General features: G+C 62.0%; 1 protein-coding gene across 1 annotated transcript; it reads left to right on the forward strand.

Moving 5' to 3' along the window:
- Positions 1-8,089: 8,089 nt before the first annotated feature.
- On the forward strand, positions 8,090-20,323 carry RAMP3 (receptor activity modifying protein 3). The gene is made up of 3 exons (XM_030307622.1): positions 8,090-8,184; positions 15,419-15,551; positions 19,710-20,323. The coding sequence occupies exons 1-3, from the start codon at positions 8,121-8,123 to the stop codon at positions 19,963-19,965; spliced, it is 453 nt and encodes a 150-aa protein (XP_030163482.1). The 5' UTR covers positions 8,090-8,120; the 3' UTR covers positions 19,966-20,323.
- Positions 20,324-21,026: the final 703 nt, after the last annotated feature.

Raw genomic sequence — 21,026 nt, forward strand, 5'->3', positions numbered from 1 at the left:
CCTCCCCCTCATCCCAGGGAGGTTGCCAGGCGCTCAGAGGGCTTGGTGTGTGTGTGGGGGGGCTGATCTCCAGGTCCTCTGGGCCCCCTGAACCCTGTCTTCTGGTCCAGCGTGTGCTCTCCCAGCTGTGGGGACCCCCCAATTCCCGCTGCTCCACAGACCACCAGGCATTCCTCTGGGGTGTCTGAGCACTTCTGGGGGTGTCCCTAGGCTTTCTCTGGGCTGCCTCAGGGGTGTCTCTGGGGCTGTCTCGGGGGTATCATTGGGTTATCTCTGGGAAGTGTCTCTGTGCTGTCTCTGTACTCTCTCCGTGCAGTCTCAGGGGTGTCTTTGGGGGTGTCTCTGAGGTGTCTCTGGGTTATCTCTGGAAGGTGTCTCTGTGAATGTTTTGGTGAGATGTCTCTGGGGTGTCCTTATGGGTGTCTCTGGGGTGTGTCTCGGGGGGGTCTCTGGAGTCTCTGGGGTATGTCTAGGCTGTCTCTGGGTTGTCTCTGGAAAGTGTCTCTGTGCCGTCTCTGGGAGAGGTCTCTGTGCCGTCACTGGGAGGGGTCTCTGCCCCGTCTCTGGGCTGTCTCAGCTCATTTGCAATGGCCTGCTGGGCCTGGACACCCCCCACCCTCGGCTTGTGCAGGCTGCACTCTGGTCATCCGGGCCAGGCATCTGGAATGTCTGCAGAGGGGGAGGGGTACGGAGGCGGAGGGGTGGGGAGGGGTGCGGAGGGGAGCTGGATTCCAAGCTCACTGAACTGTAGTTGCTCAACTAAGCAACGGCCTGCAGCCAGGTGTCTGGAAGCACGGTTGGGGACCATGCCAGGGGCTTCCCTCAGGCCCGCAGCAGGGGCACCTTGCTGTCCTCCCGCTCTGGCGGGGTCATGCCTTCCTCTGGGCCGGAGCCCCAGGGTCGCCCTGAGGGCTGGTGCTCAGAGGCCCCCTGCCCGCGCCGGGCTGCCCTGCGCACCTTCGAGGGCACGTCCGGTGGCGCTGCGGTGGTGGCAGTGGTGGCTGGTGGTCACGACGCACCTGTTGCCCCCCACGTGTCCTCAGCACCTGGTACTGAACCCCGACTCCCGGAGAGCGGGGGAAATGAAGTTCACAGTGAGGCCTGCATGCCTGGCGCGGAGCCAGGTACCCGACCCTTCCCCAGAGCCCTCCTTCCTCGGCTTTGTGGCCGGTGGGCCCCGTGCATCGAGCTTCCCCCTGAGCCCCAACCCTGCAGACCCGGGGGTGCTTGCCGTCCTTCAGTGATGGGGTGTGGGGCAGGGTCTCCCCTGTCAGAGGGGGTCGCAGCCCAGACCTCCGAAGGGCTGGAGCACACTCTGTCCCTCCGCAGGCCCTCCTTTTCTCGCGGGAACCGTGGCTCACCTGCCCCCGGGAACTGGTGGGGACCCAGCCCTGGTCAGGCAAAGGGAGTGGCCCGCTGACCCGGTCTCTCCTCCTGAAGTGCCCCTCATGGATGCACCGTCAGCACGGTTTGTCATCAAATCTAGGGGTGTGTGCACAAGACACACATGTGCACACAGACACACACCACACACACAAATACACATGCACACATATGCACGCACATATGCATATGTGCACACACACGTGCACACCATACAAGTTCACATGCACATGCACATACCACACACATAAATACACACACATGCACATACACACACACATGCACACACACATGCATATGCATAAATGTGCACACACACGTGCACAAGACACAAGCATACATGTGTACGCACACATGCACAAACACCACACGCATGCACACACATGCACACACATACACACATGCATGTGCACAATACATGAAACACACACATATGTACACACACACTCGGGCTCGAGCAAACCCAGAAGGTACACACACATGTGCACATAGACTCACACACATGTGCACAACAGACAAGCACACATGTGCACGTACACACATGCATATGCACAATACATCAGACACACGCATATGCACACACACACACACACACACACTCACATACTCGGGCTTGAGCAAACCCAGAAGGTACAGGCACATGCACGAGTGAATGACCCAGACTCCACACACGCTTCTGCCTCCCCCTCCTCCGGCCGTGGCCTCAGGACAGCTCCATCACCAGCTGGCCAAGGACCACAGCCACAAGGACACCATTTGTGGCTGGACAGCTGCGCCCCAGCCCTGGGTGCCCCTGAAGAGGGGTGGTGGGTTCTCAGCAGGGGCAGGGCATCCAGCAGTGTGTGGGGCCGTCCCCTCATCAGTCCCAGGAGATGGCCGGAGCGAGGGTCCGCGTGACTGCACAGGCTGATGGTTCACACAGCACAGGGGCAAGAGCACCACATGCCCGCTCAGGCACACACACACTCACAACACACACTCACAACACACGACACAAAACAGCCCTGTAAATGCCATTTGTGGCCCTGCAGGAAAATGAGAGAACGAACTGAAAGGAACATACATTAAAAATCACTCCAAATCCCTCCAGATCCAGAAATGACCAAGAATAACACTGTGGCGTATTCTCCTCAAAACATTGTCGGGTGGATTTTACAAAATTGAAATCAAATGAAAGTAAAATTGCTTCGTTCACTTAAAGAGAAAGTGGGTGATGGTGAACAAATAGAATGTGGTCCATCTGTATAGCACAGCATCACATGTACATCACACGTACATGCACCATATACACATCATGCCCCTACACACACACATCACATGTACATCCGGACAGCAGAGCACCGTCAGCCTTGACAGGGGAGGAAGCCGTGTGCACAGACAAACAAGGGGTGAAGGCAATGTGGAGAGAGAGTGTGTGTGTGATCACGAATGTGTGAGCATTGTCAGCCTTGACAGGAAAGGACGCTCTGACTCGAGAATTTGACACCGAGTGGAAGGAGCCAGACACAGAAGGACACGCGCTGGAGGGGTCCACTTCCGTGGGGTCCGGAGAGGGGTCCAGTCCACAGAGACAGAGAGGACACGGGGTTGGTGTCTAATGGGGACAGAGCCTCCGTGTGGATGGAAAAGGTCCAGGCATGGACGGTGGTGGTGGCCACACACAGTGTGGATGTGCTTACTGCCACTGGAGCGCGAAGGTGGCGAGGCGGGGGCCCTGTGCTATTGATGATGATGATGATGATGATGATGGGACCCAGACCCCTGGGTCCTGGGGCAGCTGGGAAGTGGCTGAGGGTGCCCCCTCCCTAGCCCTGGGCTGTGGGGGCCCCCTCACTGAGGACGATGGAGGTGCAGTGGCCACAGTCCGCCGGCAGAGGGCGCCAAGCCCCCATGCACCTGCGGGCTACTGTGGCCTCTCAGGCCTGGGCTTTGCGGGGGGGGGGGGGGGGGGGGGGGGGGGATGCTCCCGGAACCATGGGGGGCCTGCCGACCCCGGGCCCTCCCACACTGGTGCACGTGCGAGACCCTCACACACTGGGACGGTTCTCAGATGGCACCGGTCACAGCCCTCCCCTTGGAGAAGAGGTCACGTTGGGGTCAAACAAATTTTTCAAAACCTGTGTAAAAGTAAGAAAAATTACGGAGTAAATATCGTGGTACTAGCCTGTCAGTCCGGGCCGGCCTAAGCAAGAGGAGCCACCAGGACTGGCTCAGGAGTCGGGGAGAGCGCGACGTGAGCCGAGCCGGGTGGGAGCAGGACTGCACTGGAGCACCCACCCCACCAGATGAGTGCCCCGACCCGCGTTCACGGTCACAGCCACGTGGGGTGGCTGTCAGAGGATGTGGGGCGGCTGCCTCCTCCCTGGGGTCCCGCAGATGGACAGCAGCCCCCGTAGGACCCCGCAGTGGCCCCGCCCCTCCCCCCGGGGCTGTGGGATCTCCCCCTTCCCAGCCTGTGCCTTGTTGGGCTGCCAGGCTGCGCACAGGGGAGCACGACCACCCGGGGTCACCCTCCAGGGCTTGGCTGCCTCCATGGGGCCTGTGGCCCCTGCCCTCGGGGCACGCACCTGGCCTACCCAGGGGGCTCAGGCTCTCCTGTGCCTGTCTCTTTCCTAGAGGACCTGGCTCAGGGTCCGGGGCCTGGAAAGACCCCTCCCTGAAGAGACCACACGCTCACCTTCCCTCTGGTGGCCTATGGTGGAAGGAGGGGTAAGGAGACGGACAGGATGCTCAGTGAGTGCCTGCAGGCCTGAGGGAGGATGGTGGATCTGATGGCCTCAATTCTGTGATGGGGAAGTCACCTGTGCAGAGCCACAGGGCTGCAGGGGACCCATGGGGCCACCAGCAAGGACAGCGGCTGGAGGCCTGTGCCAGCCCTCTCTGTCCCCCCCCTCACATGCTTCCTCCTCCTCCCCTCCTCCCCTCTCCTCCTCCCCCTCCCCCTCCTCTTCCTCCTCCTCCCTCTCCCCTTCTCCCCGTCCCTCCTCCTCCTCCTCTTCCCCCTCCTTCTCCCTCCCCCTCCCCTTCTCCTCTCCCCCCCTTCTCCTCCTCCCGCCTCTCCTCCCCCTCCTCCCCCTCCACTCCCCTGTGCCCATGTGTCTCATCATGGAGGGGCTCCCTTGGCCTTCGTCCTCACCTGTAATCCAGAAAGGAGGCAGGGTGGTTCTTTTCTCCAGGTTCAGATGGAAACTGTGAGGGTCTTGTGCTTAGAGGACAATGGAGCTTGGCTGGATGTACGTCTCCCCCCCCACCCAGCCTTTGCTCTAAAACCTGGAGCAGAGCTGCTGATCTGGACACCATGTGGGGAGGGGGCCGGGCCTGGGGGGGTGTCTAACAGAGAAGTGGATGAGATTAGTTCAAGCCTCTCAAAGGAGGAGTGAGCAAGTCGTTTCCAGAGGGAGTTTTGGGAGCTCGGGGTGGGTCCCTCTAAGAGCTGATTGGACCTGTTCTCAAGGGTGTGCGGGCTGAGCCGTGGGCAGCTGGGGAGGCATGAAACTCACCCAAGCGTGGCATTGTCCTCCTAGAGGGCAGGAGTAACAGGGGACTGGGGAGGGACCGGGGAGGGCTGGCTGTGCTGCAGGGATGCACCTTCTGGAGCTGAGGCAGGCAAGAACGAGAGTGGTGCTCCTGCTCAGATGCCCACTGACGGCCCTGGACGGGGCCGTGGTGCCCATGCAGGGAGAGGAGAGGAGAGGCACCAGGCAGGCAGGAGGATCCACGGTGGAGGGTGTCCCAGCAAGTGGGTGGTGGGGGGGTCAGGGTGGTCTGGCGGCTCGGCAGAAACAACTCTGAGTGTCTCTGTGGATGGGCAGGAAGAGAGAAGCGGGGTCTAGGCCTGGGGATAAGCTGGCCCAGGGGCAGGGGCAGATCCTCTCTATGGCGAGGAGACGGCCCTGGGGGAGGCGCAGCTTGTGAGCTCTGGGAGGGAACCAGCATCAGTGCTGAGCGTGATCTGTCCTCTCTGCCCTGAGGCTTGGGGGCTGCAGCTGGCCTCTAAGACCTCGGAGGGATCCCATGTCGGCTTGGCTCTAGGAGTGGGCTATCCTGTGGGGTGGGGGCTTCTGTCCCTAGAGGCATCCAGGCTGCAGCCCCTCTGATTGCTTGTGGACTCAACACGCGCCACCCTCAGACAGCCCCCGGGTCAGCCAGCACCCACTGTCACGAGCACTGACCTGAAGCCACCTGTCTGGGTAAGGGGACACCCTTACACACGGCTTACCCAGCCAGTGGGCATCCATTCCAACGGTCCGGGCTGCACTGGGAGGCCACCCTGCTCGGGGTGCGTTGAGGTTGCCCAGGCACCGACTCAGCCCGACCCCCCGTGGCTGGAACGTGGTGAGCTCTGGTCCTAGCGATGCCCACACAGCCGCGCCTTGTCCGTGCGAAGCAGCTCTAGGCAGCCCAGAGGGAGAGCCGCCAATCTCTCACGTCCCAGCCTCCAGGTCTCAGGATGTCCTTCTGCCATGATCCAGGGGTCCCGGCAGGCACTGATGCCAGCCTGGGTCCGAGCAGGGTGGCGGCCTCTCCCATGACCGTTGGTCCACCCCTCTGGTCAGGAGAGGAGCAGTGAGCCAGCAGCAGGGAAACAGCTCAGCACAGGAGGGGTCAGCATGCTCTGAGGGTGCCAGGACAGGAGTCAGGGGGAGGTGGGAGGGCCTCTGGGCCTCTCCTCACCCTTTCTCAGTCATGCAAGCCCCCCTCCAGCAAACCCCTGCTGTGTTGGGCGCTGGAGCACTGGGGGAAGGGCGGGGGGGGGGGGGGGGGGGGAGGGGCGGTGGTCAGAAGCCTGGGCCCTGCCTCTCAGGGTCTGCCCCTAGTGGTGACAAGGGACATTCTTCGGAGCACAAGCTCCTGAGTGTGCAGGGTGGATGGAACATCAGAATGGGGGAGGGGAGAACTTCCCGACAGGTGAGCAACTTCGTCTGAGTCCAAGGTGGGGCATACGGGTCCCCGGTCACCGGTACCCTCTGCCGCTGCAGCCCTGCCTGGCCCCGGGCCCCAGTCCCGTCACGCTGAGCCCCAGCTACCAGTCTGGCACAGGCTTCTGGGTGCTGTTAGGCCTGTCCCTCTTCTCATGGCCCATCCTGCTGTCGCAGCCCGCTGCCTGTGTGGGAGCGCGGGGGTCTCTGGGGTCCGGCTGACCCTCTCCCGGGGAGGGACGTGCCTTGGTGAGCCCGCAGCCCCCTGGGATGCTGTTGGGGGCCATCTGTACTGTCCTCTTGCTTTGTCTGGGTTGGTGCGGGGCGTTTGAGAGGGGGTGACAGGCACGCGGCTGAGCCCAGCCCGCAGCCCCTCTGAGTGAGCTGAAGGCCTGGGTCATGGGAGGTTCTGGGCTGTTCCGGTACCTGCCCGCCCCACTGCCTCTGGGAGCAGGCTGGCAGGAAGGCTGATCAATTTTAATTAGCTTTAAGCCTCTGTCGAAATAATTCTGGCTTCTGCCAGAAAAGGCACAGGAAGCTTCGATCCCTTACTGAGCGGCTTCCTCACACAGGAAGGTCCAATCCGCTCACAGGGCCAGGAGTGCTGTTATTGCCACCACAACCTGGACCGTGGGGTGAGCCCATGAGGTGTTATCACTCCCCACCCCTAGCCCTCAGAGAGGAGGAGGCTTGTCTGGGGAGGAGGAGCCCACTGGTTCGGTACCCCTGACCTGGGATGCACCCCGACATCCTGGTCCCGCTCTGTGAGCCCCTGCACCAGTACATGCTCCCTGGGCTGGACTGTGGGCACAGGAGGGCCCTCCCTGCAAGGTGCTCAGGAGTGACAGCGACCTGTGACAACGTGACTAGGTGTCCACTGGGACCAGGATCTGTGCTAGGGACTGAAGGTGACAGAGGTGACCAAACCAGATGAGTCCCCCTCCCCCACTCCAGGCCCATGACACACTCCTTGCCGTCAGGTCCTCTGGGTTAGCCAGTCACTTTCCTGGCCCTCATTTTGTCCTTTGAGGTCTCCCAGCGGTCACAGGACGGGGGCCAGGAACTGAGGATAGGCTTCCAGCCACCGGTGGCAGGTGTGTGTGTGTGTGTGTGTGTGTGTGTGTGTGTGTGTGTAGGCACGCCCGCTGCACCTGCCCAGGTCCCCATGCCTCTCCACCCCACAGAGGCGTGCAAAGGCACAGGGAAGCCCCCAGAAAAGGATCCTGGAGGCCTGGGGCCAACAAGGACTCGGGGATCAGCCGCTGCACTCCGGTGGCCCCTTCCCGCACCAGCGCACTGAGCTCCCCGCCCCTCCGCCTGCAGGCTGTCCTCGGGCTGGAGCCGCCCTCGCGCCCCCAGCCCTGCAGAGCCTCTCACAGGCTCTGAGCACAGTACTCCCGCCCGACACCTGCCTACACCTTTCCGCCGCCAGGCGCGCTCCCAGAGGCCGCCCCCCATCACCCCGCCAGCCCCCGCCCCCAGCCTGCCCCCGGCCTGTTAACCCACGCGCTCGCGCGGGCAGCACCCCCAGAACAGGAGGGCCAGGGATCACACCCGGGGTGCAAGGCAATGTCTTGGGGCTGTGCGTCCGGGATAGGGGGCGAGTCCTGTTGGAGGGAGGGCGTGCTGGAGGGGTGTAGCGCGCGTCCTGGGCGAGCGCGCGTTCTGGAAGGAGTGTCCCCAGGGGGTGGGCGCGTCCCCGAGGGGGAGGGCGCAGCTAGGGGCGGGCTTTCGGCTGCCCCACCCTCTACCGCGTCCCCGGGCGCCCCCCACGCACCCAGCCGGGACCGAGCCGACCGCGCGCCACAGCCATCGGCCATGGAGACGCGAGAGCGGCGGCGCCCGCGGTTTCTGCTGCCGCTGCTTCTGCAGCTGCTGTGCGGTAAGGGGACGCGGGGTCCGGCTCCGGGACGCCCCGACCCCCTCCGGGGCCACGGGGACCCGCGGGCTTTGACTTCCAGCACCCGCGCCTGGCCGCGCCTTTGCCCTGCACGGATCCCGGCCTGCCCGGCGCGCCCGGCTCCGGAGGGGCGAGGGGAGACACCGGCGCCGTCCCCAGCCTCCGCGGGAGGGTCCTGTCCGCTCTCCCCGGAGGAGCCGAAGGCGACCGACCGGCGCTGGGAAGGGAGGCACGGGGGGTCGTGCAGGATCTGCCCGGTCGGCTCCTCGCAGCTGCGATGTCCCTGGAATCGCCGCCAGAGGGCTGGGGACGGCCTGCCGTCGCGACACCGAGTGAGCAGAGGCGGTCGGCTGCCGCTTCCCTGTTGGGTAGTGAGCTCCCCGTCCTGGGGCTTTCGCGTGCACACCACTCTCAGGGCGTGGGTGAGAGGAATCCAGACCCCGTAGGGCTCGTCCCTTCCCCGGAGGACAGCCCTTCAGTGTGTGAGCGGGACAGGGAAGGGGGCGGCTCTCTGAGGCTTCCCTCAAGATCCCTTCTCCAGCAAGAAAATGGGGCTCCATGGAGGATACATTGTTTACGAATCAGGAATGGATTGAATGAAAAGCTGGCTTAGGAAAATTTTAGTAGAGAGATGATCCAAGATCAAGTAAGAGGGTGTGTGTGCTTTTGGGGAGGGCTTGTTTGCAGAGGCTTGCTGGGCAGGCTGCTGAGGTGAGGTGGGCAGCCTGACCCCGGGGCCGGGGGCCCAGGGCCCCTCTGAGGGGCCACTGTCCCCTGGGTCCTTTGGGGCATCAGCCTTGCCCTCTCTGGCGCATCGCCCTGGCTGTGAGACGCCAAGTTGAGCCTGTGTGGAGTCGTTGTCGGCTTTGCTGGTTTGGAACTGGCTGCAGCTGTGAGAAAGGACCGGTGAGCCCCTCGGCTTCCCAGTCTCTGGGCTGTCCCCCCCCCCCCAAGATGTCTGGGTGGAGGGACTGTGGCTTCGCCTCACCTCGCAGGGTGAGAGCCTGGGGTCAGGTGGATTTCTGGCTGAAGGCAAGAGCCTGGTGCGTGGCGGCTTTGGGACATCGGGAGCACGTTGACTTGGGGTTGCAGGAAGCCTAAAAGCGAGCCCCCTGGACTGGAGCTTTGGCTCCTCCAGGGAAGGGAACCCTTGCTTTATTCCCAGGACCTGCTTTCAGCATGGGATCATGAAGGACCAGACCCAGACCCTACACACATCCGCGTTACCAACACGGGGCTCGTGTCTGGAGGGCCACCTGGCCCGCCCGGGGTGGGTCTGGGGCCTCCCTCCCCCGCCAGGGTGGGGCCAGGCCAGCCTCCCTGCAGACCCAGCCCAGCGCTGGTCCTGCCAGAGCCAGGGTCTTGGGAAGTGGCTGCTGGGTGGGCGAGATGCCCGCTCATGGTCACATGCCGTGTGTCAGAGGTGGGGCTGAGCTCCGGATGGTGCTGCATTGGGAAGGAGGGTCCCAGGGCTGCGACATCTCTGTGGTGTGGGAGCCCGGCCATCCAGGGAGCAGGTCCAGCTGGGGGGCCGGTTCTTGCCGGCGGAGGCCCATCCGGCACTGGCCGTGAAGGGCCGGGCGAGGAAGGTGAATTCGGGTTTCTTGGGCAAATTCCAGAACTCCATTCAGACACGGCAGCTAGTGTGGTATTGGTGACGCCCAGCTGGGCCCACTTGGCTGGGGCTCGCCCCTGCGCCCAGTCCCCGATTGCGCTCTTTGGTCCGAGTGCGAATCCCAGGGCCTCTCTGCAGCTGCTTAACCTCAAGATCGTAAGGCACTTACCGCCTCAGTTTCCCCTGGTGCAGTGTGGATACAGAAAGAGGAACCTGGGAAGGACTGTTGTGACCTTCAGTTGGAGTCTGTCGGTTTAGTCTCCATACCCCGTGCCTGCGTAGGGGGACTTGGGCGTAGACCGGGGAGAGCACTTGGCAGCGCCTGGCTCACGCACCGTGGGAAGCGGAGTCGGGCAGCGGCTGTGGCTCCAGGGGCTCACGGCACCCCCAGACGGTGTGAACATAGCACCGAACATTTGCTGGTGGTAAGAGTCATGGTGTCCTCATGCCCCGTCCTCTCCTGTCACTCTGACTTGTAAGGACTCAGCTGGGCCCAGGTACCCCAGTGACACAGTGACCGCGCAGACATGGTGGCTGAGAGGTGCCTTGCAGGTCTCCTGAGCCCACTCCTCGTTTTGTAGATATGAAACCGAGGCCCGGGATGAGGAGGACCCTGCCCAGACTGCAGGGGCAGGGGCAGAACCTTCCAGAAGCTATGGGCACCTAGGGAGCATGAAGGGCTCCCATATTTCATTTCCAAGTGGCGTAAAAGGCCTTCCTCCAGGAAACGCATCCTTTAGGCTGCTTCTCATTTCCTGGAGCCCGGGAGACCCTGAGACAGAAGGAGCACAGACCTGTCTTCTCTTTGTTTCCCCGACGGACCATTGGAAGCAGTTTTGTGTTTCATTCGAATTCCCAAGCCCGCCACTGATGTAGCCGGCGGCTCCCTGGCAGGAGGCTGCGTCTCTACCTTCTGTTATAACCCTGGCTGGGCTGTTGGGTTTCTCCGGGAGCCCAGGTTGTGCACCAGAAATGATGCCAGAGCGCCCCCTCCCTCACCCAGGACACTTCTGGCTGGTCCGGCAGGTGTCCTGCGGTGTCCGCCTCGTGCAGGCCCAGGGGTGGCGCTGTCCTGGCACCTGCACAGCGCGCCTGTGGTCCTTAATGGCACGTTTCCGACCAGCCCTGCCCAAGCTCCTGCTGCTGTGGGGTATGGAGACTCTGGTCCAGGTAGGAGGAGGAGGAGGAGGGAGGGAAGAAAGGGGGCCCAAGGGCAGGGGGAAGAGGAGAACAAGAGGGAGGAAGCGCTGAGCTGGGTCTTAGTGGTTTGACAGCAGGTGGTTAGGGCACGCTGGGGGGTCCAGGGGCTCCAGGCTTAGGGGCTCCGGGTCCAGGTCCTGGGGACAAGGGGGTCCAGAGGAGCAGGTCCTGGTGTCGGGGTCCAGTCCAGGCAAGCTCTTGCTGGGAGGTGTGGCAGTGGCTGGCAGGAGGTGACGGCATGGACCCGTGTGGGAGACTTGGATGGGATGCTGAGATGATCCCACGAGGGAAAGGCCAGGCCCAGGGATGGCTCCAAGCACCGGGTGTGGGGAATGCTGGTGGGCTTCCAGCACCCATGGTGGGACACCCACTGGGGAGCTGCAGAGAAAGGTGCCTTTGGAATAGGGCGGCAATGGGAGACAGGAACACAGGCTGGCTTCATCATTGTCCCTGCCGCGTGGCCCCTGGGGGCCTGCACTCCTCAGAGTCACTAACACCTGGCCTACATGGCCCTGGACCCGGGGCTGCCTTCCTGCCAGAAGGCTGGGCAAGTGCAGCTGGGCAGGGTGGGGGGAGGCCCCCCCTGCACACCCTGGCTCATGTTGACTGCACTTGGCTGTGGGAAAGTCACTTTTCCTGTGGCCTTTTTTTTTTTTTTTACATAGAGATATTTAGCATATTGTTTTTTTATGTTTATTTATTTATTTATTTATTTATTTTTTCAACGTTTATTTATTTTTGGGACAGAGAGAGACAGAGCATGAACAGGGGAGGGGCAGAGAGAGAGGGAGACACAGAATCGGAAACAGGCTCCAGGCTCTGAGCCATCAGCCCAGAGCCCGACGCGGGGCTCGAACTCACGGACCGCGAGATCGTGACCTGGCTGAAGTCGGACGCTTAACCGACTGCGCCACCCAGGCGCCCCTATGTTTATTTATTTTTGAGAGAGAGAGAGAGAGAGAGAATCTAAAGCAGGCTCCAGGCTCTGAGCTGTCAGCACAGAGCCTGTCGTGGGGCTCGAACTCACGAACCATGAGATCATGACCTGAGTCGAAGCCAGACGATTAACTGACTGGGCCCACCCAGGCGCCCCTCCTTTGGGTCTTTAAACCAGGGGGATGGGGGCAGCAGGCATGATGCTGTTCCTCAGGCAAATCAAGGATGGGGTTGGCATGAGGGTGTCAAGTCCAGGCTGGTGTGACATGCCCCTGGGGGCAGCTCTGCAGGTAGGTGGCTTGGGCTGGACTCCCCATCGTGTTACTGGGCAGGTGGGTGCCCTTCCCCGCGTGGTGACCCTGTCTTTAAGTGCCTCTGAGAGGGAGACTTGACAGGACAGGGCACTCTGTGGAAATGGCGAGGCTCCTCTTGAAGGCACGTAAGCCTGGGTCTTGGCTGCTGCTTGCCTGGGACCCTGTGATGCAAAGTCTCTGAGGTTGGGTTCAGGAGGAGAGCACTGGGGTTGAAAATTTGGGGTGTCTAGGAGGCTCAGTTGGTTAAGTGTCCAACTCTTGATTTCTGCTCAGGTCATGATCTCACAGTTTGTGAGATCGAGCCCTGCATCAGGCTCTGTGCTGACAGTGTGGAGCCTGCCTGGGATTCTCCCTCTCTCCCTCTGCCCCTCCTTCACTTGCACCTGCGTGTTCTCTCTCTTTCTCTCTCTCAAAAGAAATAAACATTAAAATAAAGAGAAAACTGCCCTGGGAGGCCTGCACACCAGTCTGGCTTGGGAGCCACCTTTCCAACCACACTGCCTCTCTTTCACCCCTAATAACCACGGACACCCACCCCCCTAAGCACAGTGCCTTCTGACTTCATGGCCTCCTATCTATACTAGGCACTTTCCCACTGTTCTTACTGATTTTTTGGTCTATTCATTTGTTCTGTAAATTGTTGAGAGAGGAGTATCAAATTCCCAGCTATAATTGTGGATTTCTCATTTTTCCCCTTGCAGTTGTGTCCATTTTTGCCTCCTGTGTTTTGATGCTGTTATTAGGTGCATACATGTTTAGCATTGCTGTGTCTTTTTGGTGAATCGAACCATTTATCATTATGAAAGCCCCTCCTTATCTCTGGTGATATTCTTTGCTCTGAAAGACACTTCGTTCAATACTCATATAACCACCCCACCTTTCTTTGGATTAGTAGCAGCATATGTCTTCTCCCATCCTTTTCCTTTGAATGTATTTGAGTCTTTTTATTTAAAGTAGGATGCTTATGGGGCGCCTGGGTGGCGCAGTCGGTTAAGCGTCCGACTTCAGCCAGGTCACGATCTCGCGGTCCGTGAGTTCGAGCCCCGCGTCGGGCTCTGGGCTGATGGCTCAGAGCCTGGAGCCTGTTTCCGGTTCTGTGTCTCCCTCTCTCTCTGCCCCTCCCCCATTCATGCTCTGTCTCTCTCTGTCCCAAAAATAAATAAACGTTGAAAAAAAAAATAAAGTAGGATGCTTGTGAACAGCTATGGTCGGGGCTTGTATATTGATCTCATTTAACAATCTTTGTTTCTCAATTGGAGTGGCTAGACTATCGACTCTAAATCTGACTATTGACGTGGTTTGGTTTAAATCTATCATTTTTACCATCAGTGCTTTTTCTCTTCTTTTTTCATCTGTCTCCTTTTGGACTTAATTTTTTTTTTTCAACGTTTATTTATTTTTGGGACAGAGAGAGACAGAGCATGAACGGGGGAGGGGCAGAGAGAGAGGGAGACACAGAATCGGAAACAGGCTCCAGGCTCTGAGCCATCAGCCCAGAGCCTGACGCGGGGCTCGAACTCACGGACCGCGAGATCGTGACCTGGCTGAAGTCGGACGCTTAACCGACTGAGCCACCCAGGCGCCCCTGGACTTAATTTTTAAGAAAAACTTCTCATTGCCTTGGCCTCTTCACTCTTCCCTTCCTCTGTCCCCCCAGAAGTGCCCTTGTGGTCACGGGCCCACCCTCTGTATGACACACAGCCCCTCCCTGAGCCGGCAAGAGCTTCTGGGTCTGTGTGGTGGGAGCATCAGGAGGACTGTGGCCTCCCATGGGGACTACCTGGCCTGCAGGGCAGAATCGGAGTGGTTCCGAACCTGTCTTTCCTGGTAACAGACATTTCTTTTGCACTTCCTGCGCTTAGAGGGAGCAGCACTCGGTAGAACACGTGACCATAACTTTGCGCTGCTGCCCTCAGGACCTGCTCATTCATTCATTCATTCATTCTCTCGAAAAGTCTTTTCGGAATACCAATGAGGCGCTGGTGGTTAGGGGAGTGAGGGAGCAGCCGGCAATTATCAAACACCTACAGTAATGACATGGTGAAGACGGGAGCCTCTGTGGGCACATGACTAATGCCTGTCAGCACAGCCCCCTTGTGCAGCATGGCCTGTTTCCCTCACCTTACAGATGGGGAAACTGAGGTGAGCTGGTGACCAGTGATGCTGGGTGTGAGCGTGGGTCTGCCCGGTTCTGGGTGTGGGCCTTTCTCCTGTTTCCTTCCCCGTGGTTTCTCCTGCAACACAGTACCCTGTGCCAGGACACACACGACAGGGCCGTCCGTCCAAGCACACACATACACAAACACGCATGTACACATACACTCACAGATACCTGGACACAGGTGGCAGGGCTGTGTGCACACATACACGTGCACACGTATGCACACACCCCAGAACACACACTGCAGGGGTCATGGGAGGGAAGTTTATGAGGGGGGCCTGACACTTGGAAGGGTGCCTGGGGAGGGAGGGTGGCCGGTCCTGAAGGATACAGGTGGGCACTGTAGGTGGGGAGATGAGCTGGGGGAAGGTAGAGGTGGAGGGATCCGATCTGGGGGCAGAGGTGGGGGGAGGGGTATGCTGGGAATCCTGGGGGAGCCTGGGGGGAGGGCGGCCAAAGATCTGGCCTCAGCTTTTGGAACATGAGTCCCTGTGTCACGTTGGCCCTGGGCCTCATGCAATCCGGGGCACTGGTTCACATGTGCAGGGCCCCTGCCGATGCCCTCATAGTCTTGGACGGTCAGCAGACCCTGCGGATCTTTCTGGGGACATGCTCTGGGCACCCTCGACCCTCGAGCTGCAGTGGGGCCTCTCTGCCATCCCTGATTGGTGGGACCCACTCCCCACCCCCATCACACCCCTGTCTGTTCTTGGCCTCCTGGACCCCCAGGAGGTGCATCCCCTGCCCTCCCTTGACTTGTCTCCCCACCCTGTGGGAGGTCACAGCCATGGGAGGTCCTGTCTTGGTGACACCCATGTGGAGCCCTTTTTGCACTGGCTTCCACCTCCTTGGGCCACACGGGAGGCCAGGTGAGGGAGGAAGACCCAGCTGCCTGCAGGGCGGGGTGTGGGGGGGATGTCACAGGAGGGCCCCAGGGTCACCTTGCAAACCATTCTTAGCAGTGGAAGGACCACACTGTCCCCTCTCTAGGTGGGTGTCTCCGAGTGGGGGGCTGCAATGAGACGCGCATGCTGGAGAAGCTGCCCCAGTGCGGGCAGGCTTTCGCCGACATGATGCACACAGTGGACGTCTGGAAGTGGTGCCACCTGTCTGAGTTCATCGTGTGAGTGTCCCGGTGCCGCCCCTGCTGCCTCCTGGCCCTCCTGGCTGCAGCCCTGCATGTGCCACCCTTCTGTACCCACCCCTGCCCTCCTCTGCCCTCCCGGCCTCGGCCTTGCCCCTGTCACCCTCCCCTGCCCTCCTGGAGGTGGTCTTGGCCCTGCCGCCCTCCCCTGCCCACCCCTGCCCGTTCCCAGCAGGTGCAGAAACTTCACTCTGTTTGGTTCGGGAACAGTTCCCTCACACCGACTGTGCCGGTCGGTGCAGGGGGTGTGGGTGTGGACCTTGCCGCCAGAGCCACTGTCTGCCGGGGCACTGGGTATGGAAGCCCCTAGAACAGCCATTGGGGATGGAGAGTGGGGGGGTGGTTTGGAGGAATACGGGCTGATGCAGCTGAGCAGACCCAGGGCTCCTAGGGAGGGCAGGGGCCCCCGGCAGGCATGGGGCAGGGACAGCGCAAGACCGTGGTGGTCGCCAGCAGAGCGGGAAGCTGAAGTGGGAGGGTGCAGGCAGGGTGGCCGGCCCATCGCTGACCATCTGCTAGGAGGTAAAAGCCAGCGTGTCTTGATGTTTGATGCAAAGTGCGATCCCAGGCTCCTTCTTGTCCTGGGAGCCCTGAGGAAGCTTCTGGAGAAGGAAGCTCGGACGTCAGGCTTGGAGTGGACACATGAGTAGGGCCAGGGAGGGTGAGATGTCACCGCTAAGGCCTCGACGAGGTGGTCAAGGAAACGTCCAGCCCTGGGGCCAGAGGACAGGGCCGGGGGCCATCTGGAGTCGGAGAGCCAGCGGGAGCTGACTTCCCACACCTGCCAAGCCCGGCCCCACGCCAAAAGGGGGGCTGATCCCCAGAGCCCTGAGTGGGCAGCATGGCACCTGAGGGCCATCTGGGGAGCCGCTGGGGGTCCAGAGCCCCTCACCAAGGCTTGTCCTCCGGGCTGCTGGGACTGAGCCGGGAACCTGGGGAGAGTGGCTGGTGCCCTGCTGGACCCAGGAGGTGACCCCTTGGGTGAGCCTTCTTTTCTGACACGTAGGGGAGCGGGGGTCCCCTCGGAGGGCCCGGTGGAGCCCGGGAAGTTTCCAGGCAACCCTTTCCCAGGCCCGAGCGCCCACCTGCCGTGGCCCTTCCTGGTTGGGAACCTCCCATGGGACAGAAACCCGAGACCCTAGTACAGCAAGAGGGGTACCCCAAGGCCATACTAGTGCCTCAAAGACAGAGTGACAAGCAAGAGAGGAAGTGCTCCAGACACAGAAAGAGCCACTGGGAGTGAAGCATGGGGCTGAAGCTGAATGTGGGAGGAAGTCTCCCAGGAAGCAGGGGGCGGTCAGGGGCCAGCCACCAGGCCTGGTACCCTGGGGGCAGGAGTTCTAGAAAGAGAGTAAGGAGACACAGAAGGAACTCAGGGACACTGCCAGGCGGGGATGAGGGTCTACAGACCCCAAGGGCTCTCCGGGCACCAAGGGCATGGACCAGGGAGCGGGCCACGAAGGGGTAGGGCCACGTGTGCAGACAGACAAGAGCAGGCTGGACACATGAGTGAGGAATCAGGCCCCATGCAGCCCTGGAAACCAGGAGATGGCAGGCCGGGGCTTCGGAATTCTAGAATGCACTTCCCAGCCAATCTGTCCTCACGAAGACACCGTCAGACACGCAGAGCTCCTACCTCGTGTTTCCTGGGCACCTTTGCTTAGGCACAGGGGTGGCTGTGCCCCCTCCCCCCACAGATGAGTGCAGAGTGGGAGAGAGAGGGGGAGCCCCCGAGGGGCCAAGGGGTCCCAGGGGCAGCGAGCACGAGGGGTGGAGGGCGGCCTGCACCAGGGCCTTCCATGTCTGAGGTCACTGCTCTGTCCCTGCCCTGCAACCAGCTCGTGGAGGATGGAGACTCCTGCCACCGCGTCCCCATCCACCCTGTCAAGGGGTGGCCGCTATCGAGGTTTCCAGATGCCCTTCTCTGCTGCCTCTGAGCAAAAGCACAGGCAGCAAGGAGCCAAGCAGGGGACGTGTCTGCCTGGTGGGGGAGGGCATCTGCGGGGAGCTTCTGGGCTGTGTGCACCCCTCTGCCGTCTGGGCTACAGCTGCACCCCGGGAGGGGAGGGAGGCTCTGGGAGCTGCAGCAGGGGGGGACCGGGGAGGCCCTGGGTGACGAGGGGATGCGAGGATGAAAGATACTGTGCAAACACCTTCTTCCTTGTGAACAACACCCCCAGTTCTGTGTCCAGCCTGAGCCGGGGCTGGTGAGTTAACAGGGCTTGGGGCTGCGGGGATGGCAGGAGGCCGGGAGCCGTGTTGTCCGCAGCCCTCGTCGTGTACCCAGCCGACTGGCCCTCGTCGTGTACCCAGCCGACTGGCAGCGTTGAGAGGCAGCAGGCGGGGCATTTTGCACGTGGCCCTTGTGAGTTGATCCACGGAGATGGGTCCTGTGCTCAGCTCTGCGTGCACCTGCACGTGTGGCCCCTTGGCTACCCTACTGGGTACGTCCTAGGAGCCCCACTTACAGAGGAGAAACTGAGGCTCAGGGACATAAGAAATGTGGCTGGAGGAAGCCTGTTTGGTGCACTGTTCCCAGCTGCCCTCTGGGGGCGTGGGGTCGGGCTCCACTGCCTGTGTCCCTACCTCGTCTCAGCGCCCCCCCCCCCCCCGGAGCCTGGGGAGGGTGGTGGTGGCCTTCTGGGAGGCAAGGGAGTCAGAACACAGGGCTCCTGGCAGACCCGGGGACGGGGGCTGCTCCAGGCAAAGGCCTTGGCCGGGTGTCAGGTCAGATGCCTCCCGGGCGGCAGGTCGCTGAACCTGGACATGCAGGGGATGGTCTGGGGGTCCTGGGCTTCCCGCGGACCTGTCCTGGGCACATCCCAGGCTCTGGATGTGATTCAGGCCGTTCCCTTTGCTTCCGGCTCTCTTTAGGCCTTGTGGGCTCTTCCTCGTAGGCCTTACCTGGTGCTGGCAGGAGGGCCGGGCGCCGGGAGGGCCTGGCCAAGTGGGTCTGCTGCCCCCATCTCCTGTCTGTTGGGCAGATGGCGTCTGTGCAGGAAACTCCTTGTGGGAAGCAGTTCCTTCCTGTTGGTGGCTCAGGCCAGGCCACCTTCCCCAGGACAGTGCGGGGAAGCTGGGGATGGGGTGCAGAGCCTCAGGCCAGCCTCACCCCAGCCTGCACTCACCCTCCAGCTCCCGCCCTGTATGCGGGGCTCAGCCAGGCGGCAGCACAGGCAGTGGACAGAGCGGGTGCACCCCAGCAGGTGTCCGTCTGGCCTTCTCTCCAGAGCGTCTTGGATAGTGGGTGGCAGTCGAGGCCCCACCTCTAGAGGCCACTCGTGTCCAGGGCCAGGCGGGTCCTGGTGGCTGCACCTTGTCAACTGTTAGGAGACCGTCCAGAGCCCGCCTACTGGACAGATGAGGCTTTCCCTGGGTGGTTTGCTGATGAGGGACAGGGAGGCCCGTGGGGGGAGGCGGCTCCAGCCTGTCCTGTCTGAGGGGGCTGTCCCCTCCTGACCTGGCAAATGAGGCAGCTGGCGCTTGGCCTCAGAGAGACCCTCCCCTGGGGCTCAGAGAGTGTCCAGATGATGAGGGCGCTGCCGGTCGTGCAGCGTCTGCCTTGGAGAAGGGGCAGGCCTGTGTCCTCTGGGCAGACCTGGGAAGGCTCTGGGGGCTCTCGGCCTCATGGGGAGCCGGTCACCACCTGAGGTGTGGGCGGGACTCAGCCTTGGGGCTTCCTTGCTCTGGCTGCTCTTCGTTGAGATGCCAAGTTCGGGGTTGGGCTGGAGGATGCCGGGGTCTGTGCAGAGGTCATCGCCACTGGCGTGGGGGCATCCTGCCAGGCCAAGTAGAGCACAGCTGTGCGCCTGGGGGAGGTGGTGAGGCTCGGGGAGAGTGGGGCTGAGCCCCGGGGCAGAAAGGTTTGTGGCAGGGCAGGGTCCCCTCACCCTTGCCTCTGGGCAAGAAGGTAAAGAATGGATGCCTGGGTCCCAGCAGGTCTGACAGGGCCCGGAGGGCGCTCCTGTCTCTGCAGTCCAGACACACCTCCTCCCCCGGCCCCCTTGGACCACGCCCCCTTCCCCTGCCCTCCTCCCCCTGGCCCCCTGGAACTGTGCCCCCTTCCCCTGCCCTCCAAGGTTAAGGCCGGCAGGAGGGGGCGCAGGGAGCCGGGTGGTCACTGCTCTGCCTCCACAGGTACTACCAGAGCTTTACCAACTGCACCGAGGTGGAGACCAACGTGGTGGGCTGCTACTGGCCCAACCCCCTGGCGCAAGGCTTCATCACCGGCATCCACAGGCAGTTCTTCTCCAACTGCACGGTGGACAGGGCACACTGGGAGGACCCTCCAGACGAGGTCCTCATCCCGCTCATCGTCGTGCCCGTCCTGCTGACCGTGGCCATGGCCGGCCTGGTGGTGTGGCGCAGCAAACGCGCTGGCCAGCTGCTGTGAGGGCGCCCTGAGGGGCGGGGGGAAGCAGGGGGGGGGGCCGGAGAGCCGGCGGAGGCTGCGGCGGCCCCCCCCAACCCCATCCCGTCTGGCTACCTGCGAGCCTTATGTGGCTCACCCGGGCTTGTCCTCTTCTGGGCCTGGGAAGAAGGCGCACCGAGGCCGGAGCTGTGCAGGCCACAGCTGTGCAGCTCCGCCCGCGCTGGGCTGGGGCCTCCAGGGTTTCCGGGCCCTCCTGACCCCTGCCCAGGCACCCTGCCCTGACCCCAGCCCCGGCCTGGCTCGGACCGCACCTCCCAACCTGAGCTCAACCCCTGCGCTGACCCACCCCCTGTCCTGACCCCACCCCCTGCTCTGACTCCCCCCCCACCCCCCAGCTCTGACCCCACCTTCTGTTCTGACCCCACCCCTGGCCCTGATTCCACCTCCTGACCTACCCACCCCCTGTCCGGGCTTCACCCTATTCTGTCACTGCTGTGGGTCCCCTGGTCTGGCCTGCCCACCCCCACCTGCACTGGGTGGGGTAGATTGTCAGCTGGGTGTTTGTACTGCTTGGTGCCCTGTGTCTGAGTCCTCCTGGCTGAGAGCCCATGCTCATTCTGCGGCTAGAAAACCTGAGACTGAGGGTCAGGCCGGAGTCCCCCGGGGGCCGTGTACCGCCTGAGACCCCCTGTCTGCGCCCACAACCAGAGACTGGGCTGCGGTGGGTGCAGGCCTCCTTCTTAGGCCCCTGCGAGCCAGGCCCTCTGAGCTGGGGTCCTGTGAGCCCCAGTGCTGGCTGAGCTCTGTCTGTGCTGTGTGCTTTCTCTGAGTAAACAGTCATCCTGCTTGTGGGGCATCCTGTTTTATTTCGGGGTATTCAGAGAGAGTCCCGCCTCTTGGGGCTGACAAGTCCTCATATCTGTTTTCCAGATGGGGAGTGGCTGGCCGTGTCCCAGGGTGGTCTCTGGGATGCCGGCTGGTGGCTCCTTGCTGGGGTGAGTGGTGGGGCTGGGCTCCGAGGGCGGCGAGAGAGACCTGGCAGGCAGGTCCCTTGTCCTCCCGAGGCCATGCTCGTCTTCCAG

This window comes from Lynx canadensis, chromosome A2 (genome assembly GCF_007474595.2).
Source record: "Lynx canadensis isolate LIC74 chromosome A2, mLynCan4.pri.v2, whole genome shotgun sequence".
Lineage (NCBI taxonomy): Eukaryota > Metazoa > Chordata > Mammalia > Carnivora > Felidae > Lynx > Lynx canadensis.

Bases quoted from the DNA above. Each gene is read 5' to 3' on its own strand.
- RAMP3 (XM_030307622.1), top strand. From the start codon at position 8,121: ATGGAGACGCGAGAGCGGCGGCGCCCGCGGTTTCTGCTGCCGCTGCTT. The intron at 8,185-15,418 runs GTAAGGGGACGC...TCCCCTCTCTAG, and splicing joins GCTTCTGCAGCTGCTGTGCG to GTGGGTGTCTCCGAGTGGGG. The intron at 15,552-19,709 runs GTGAGTGTCCCG...CTGCCTCCACAG, and splicing joins CACCTGTCTGAGTTCATCGT to GTACTACCAGAGCTTTACCA.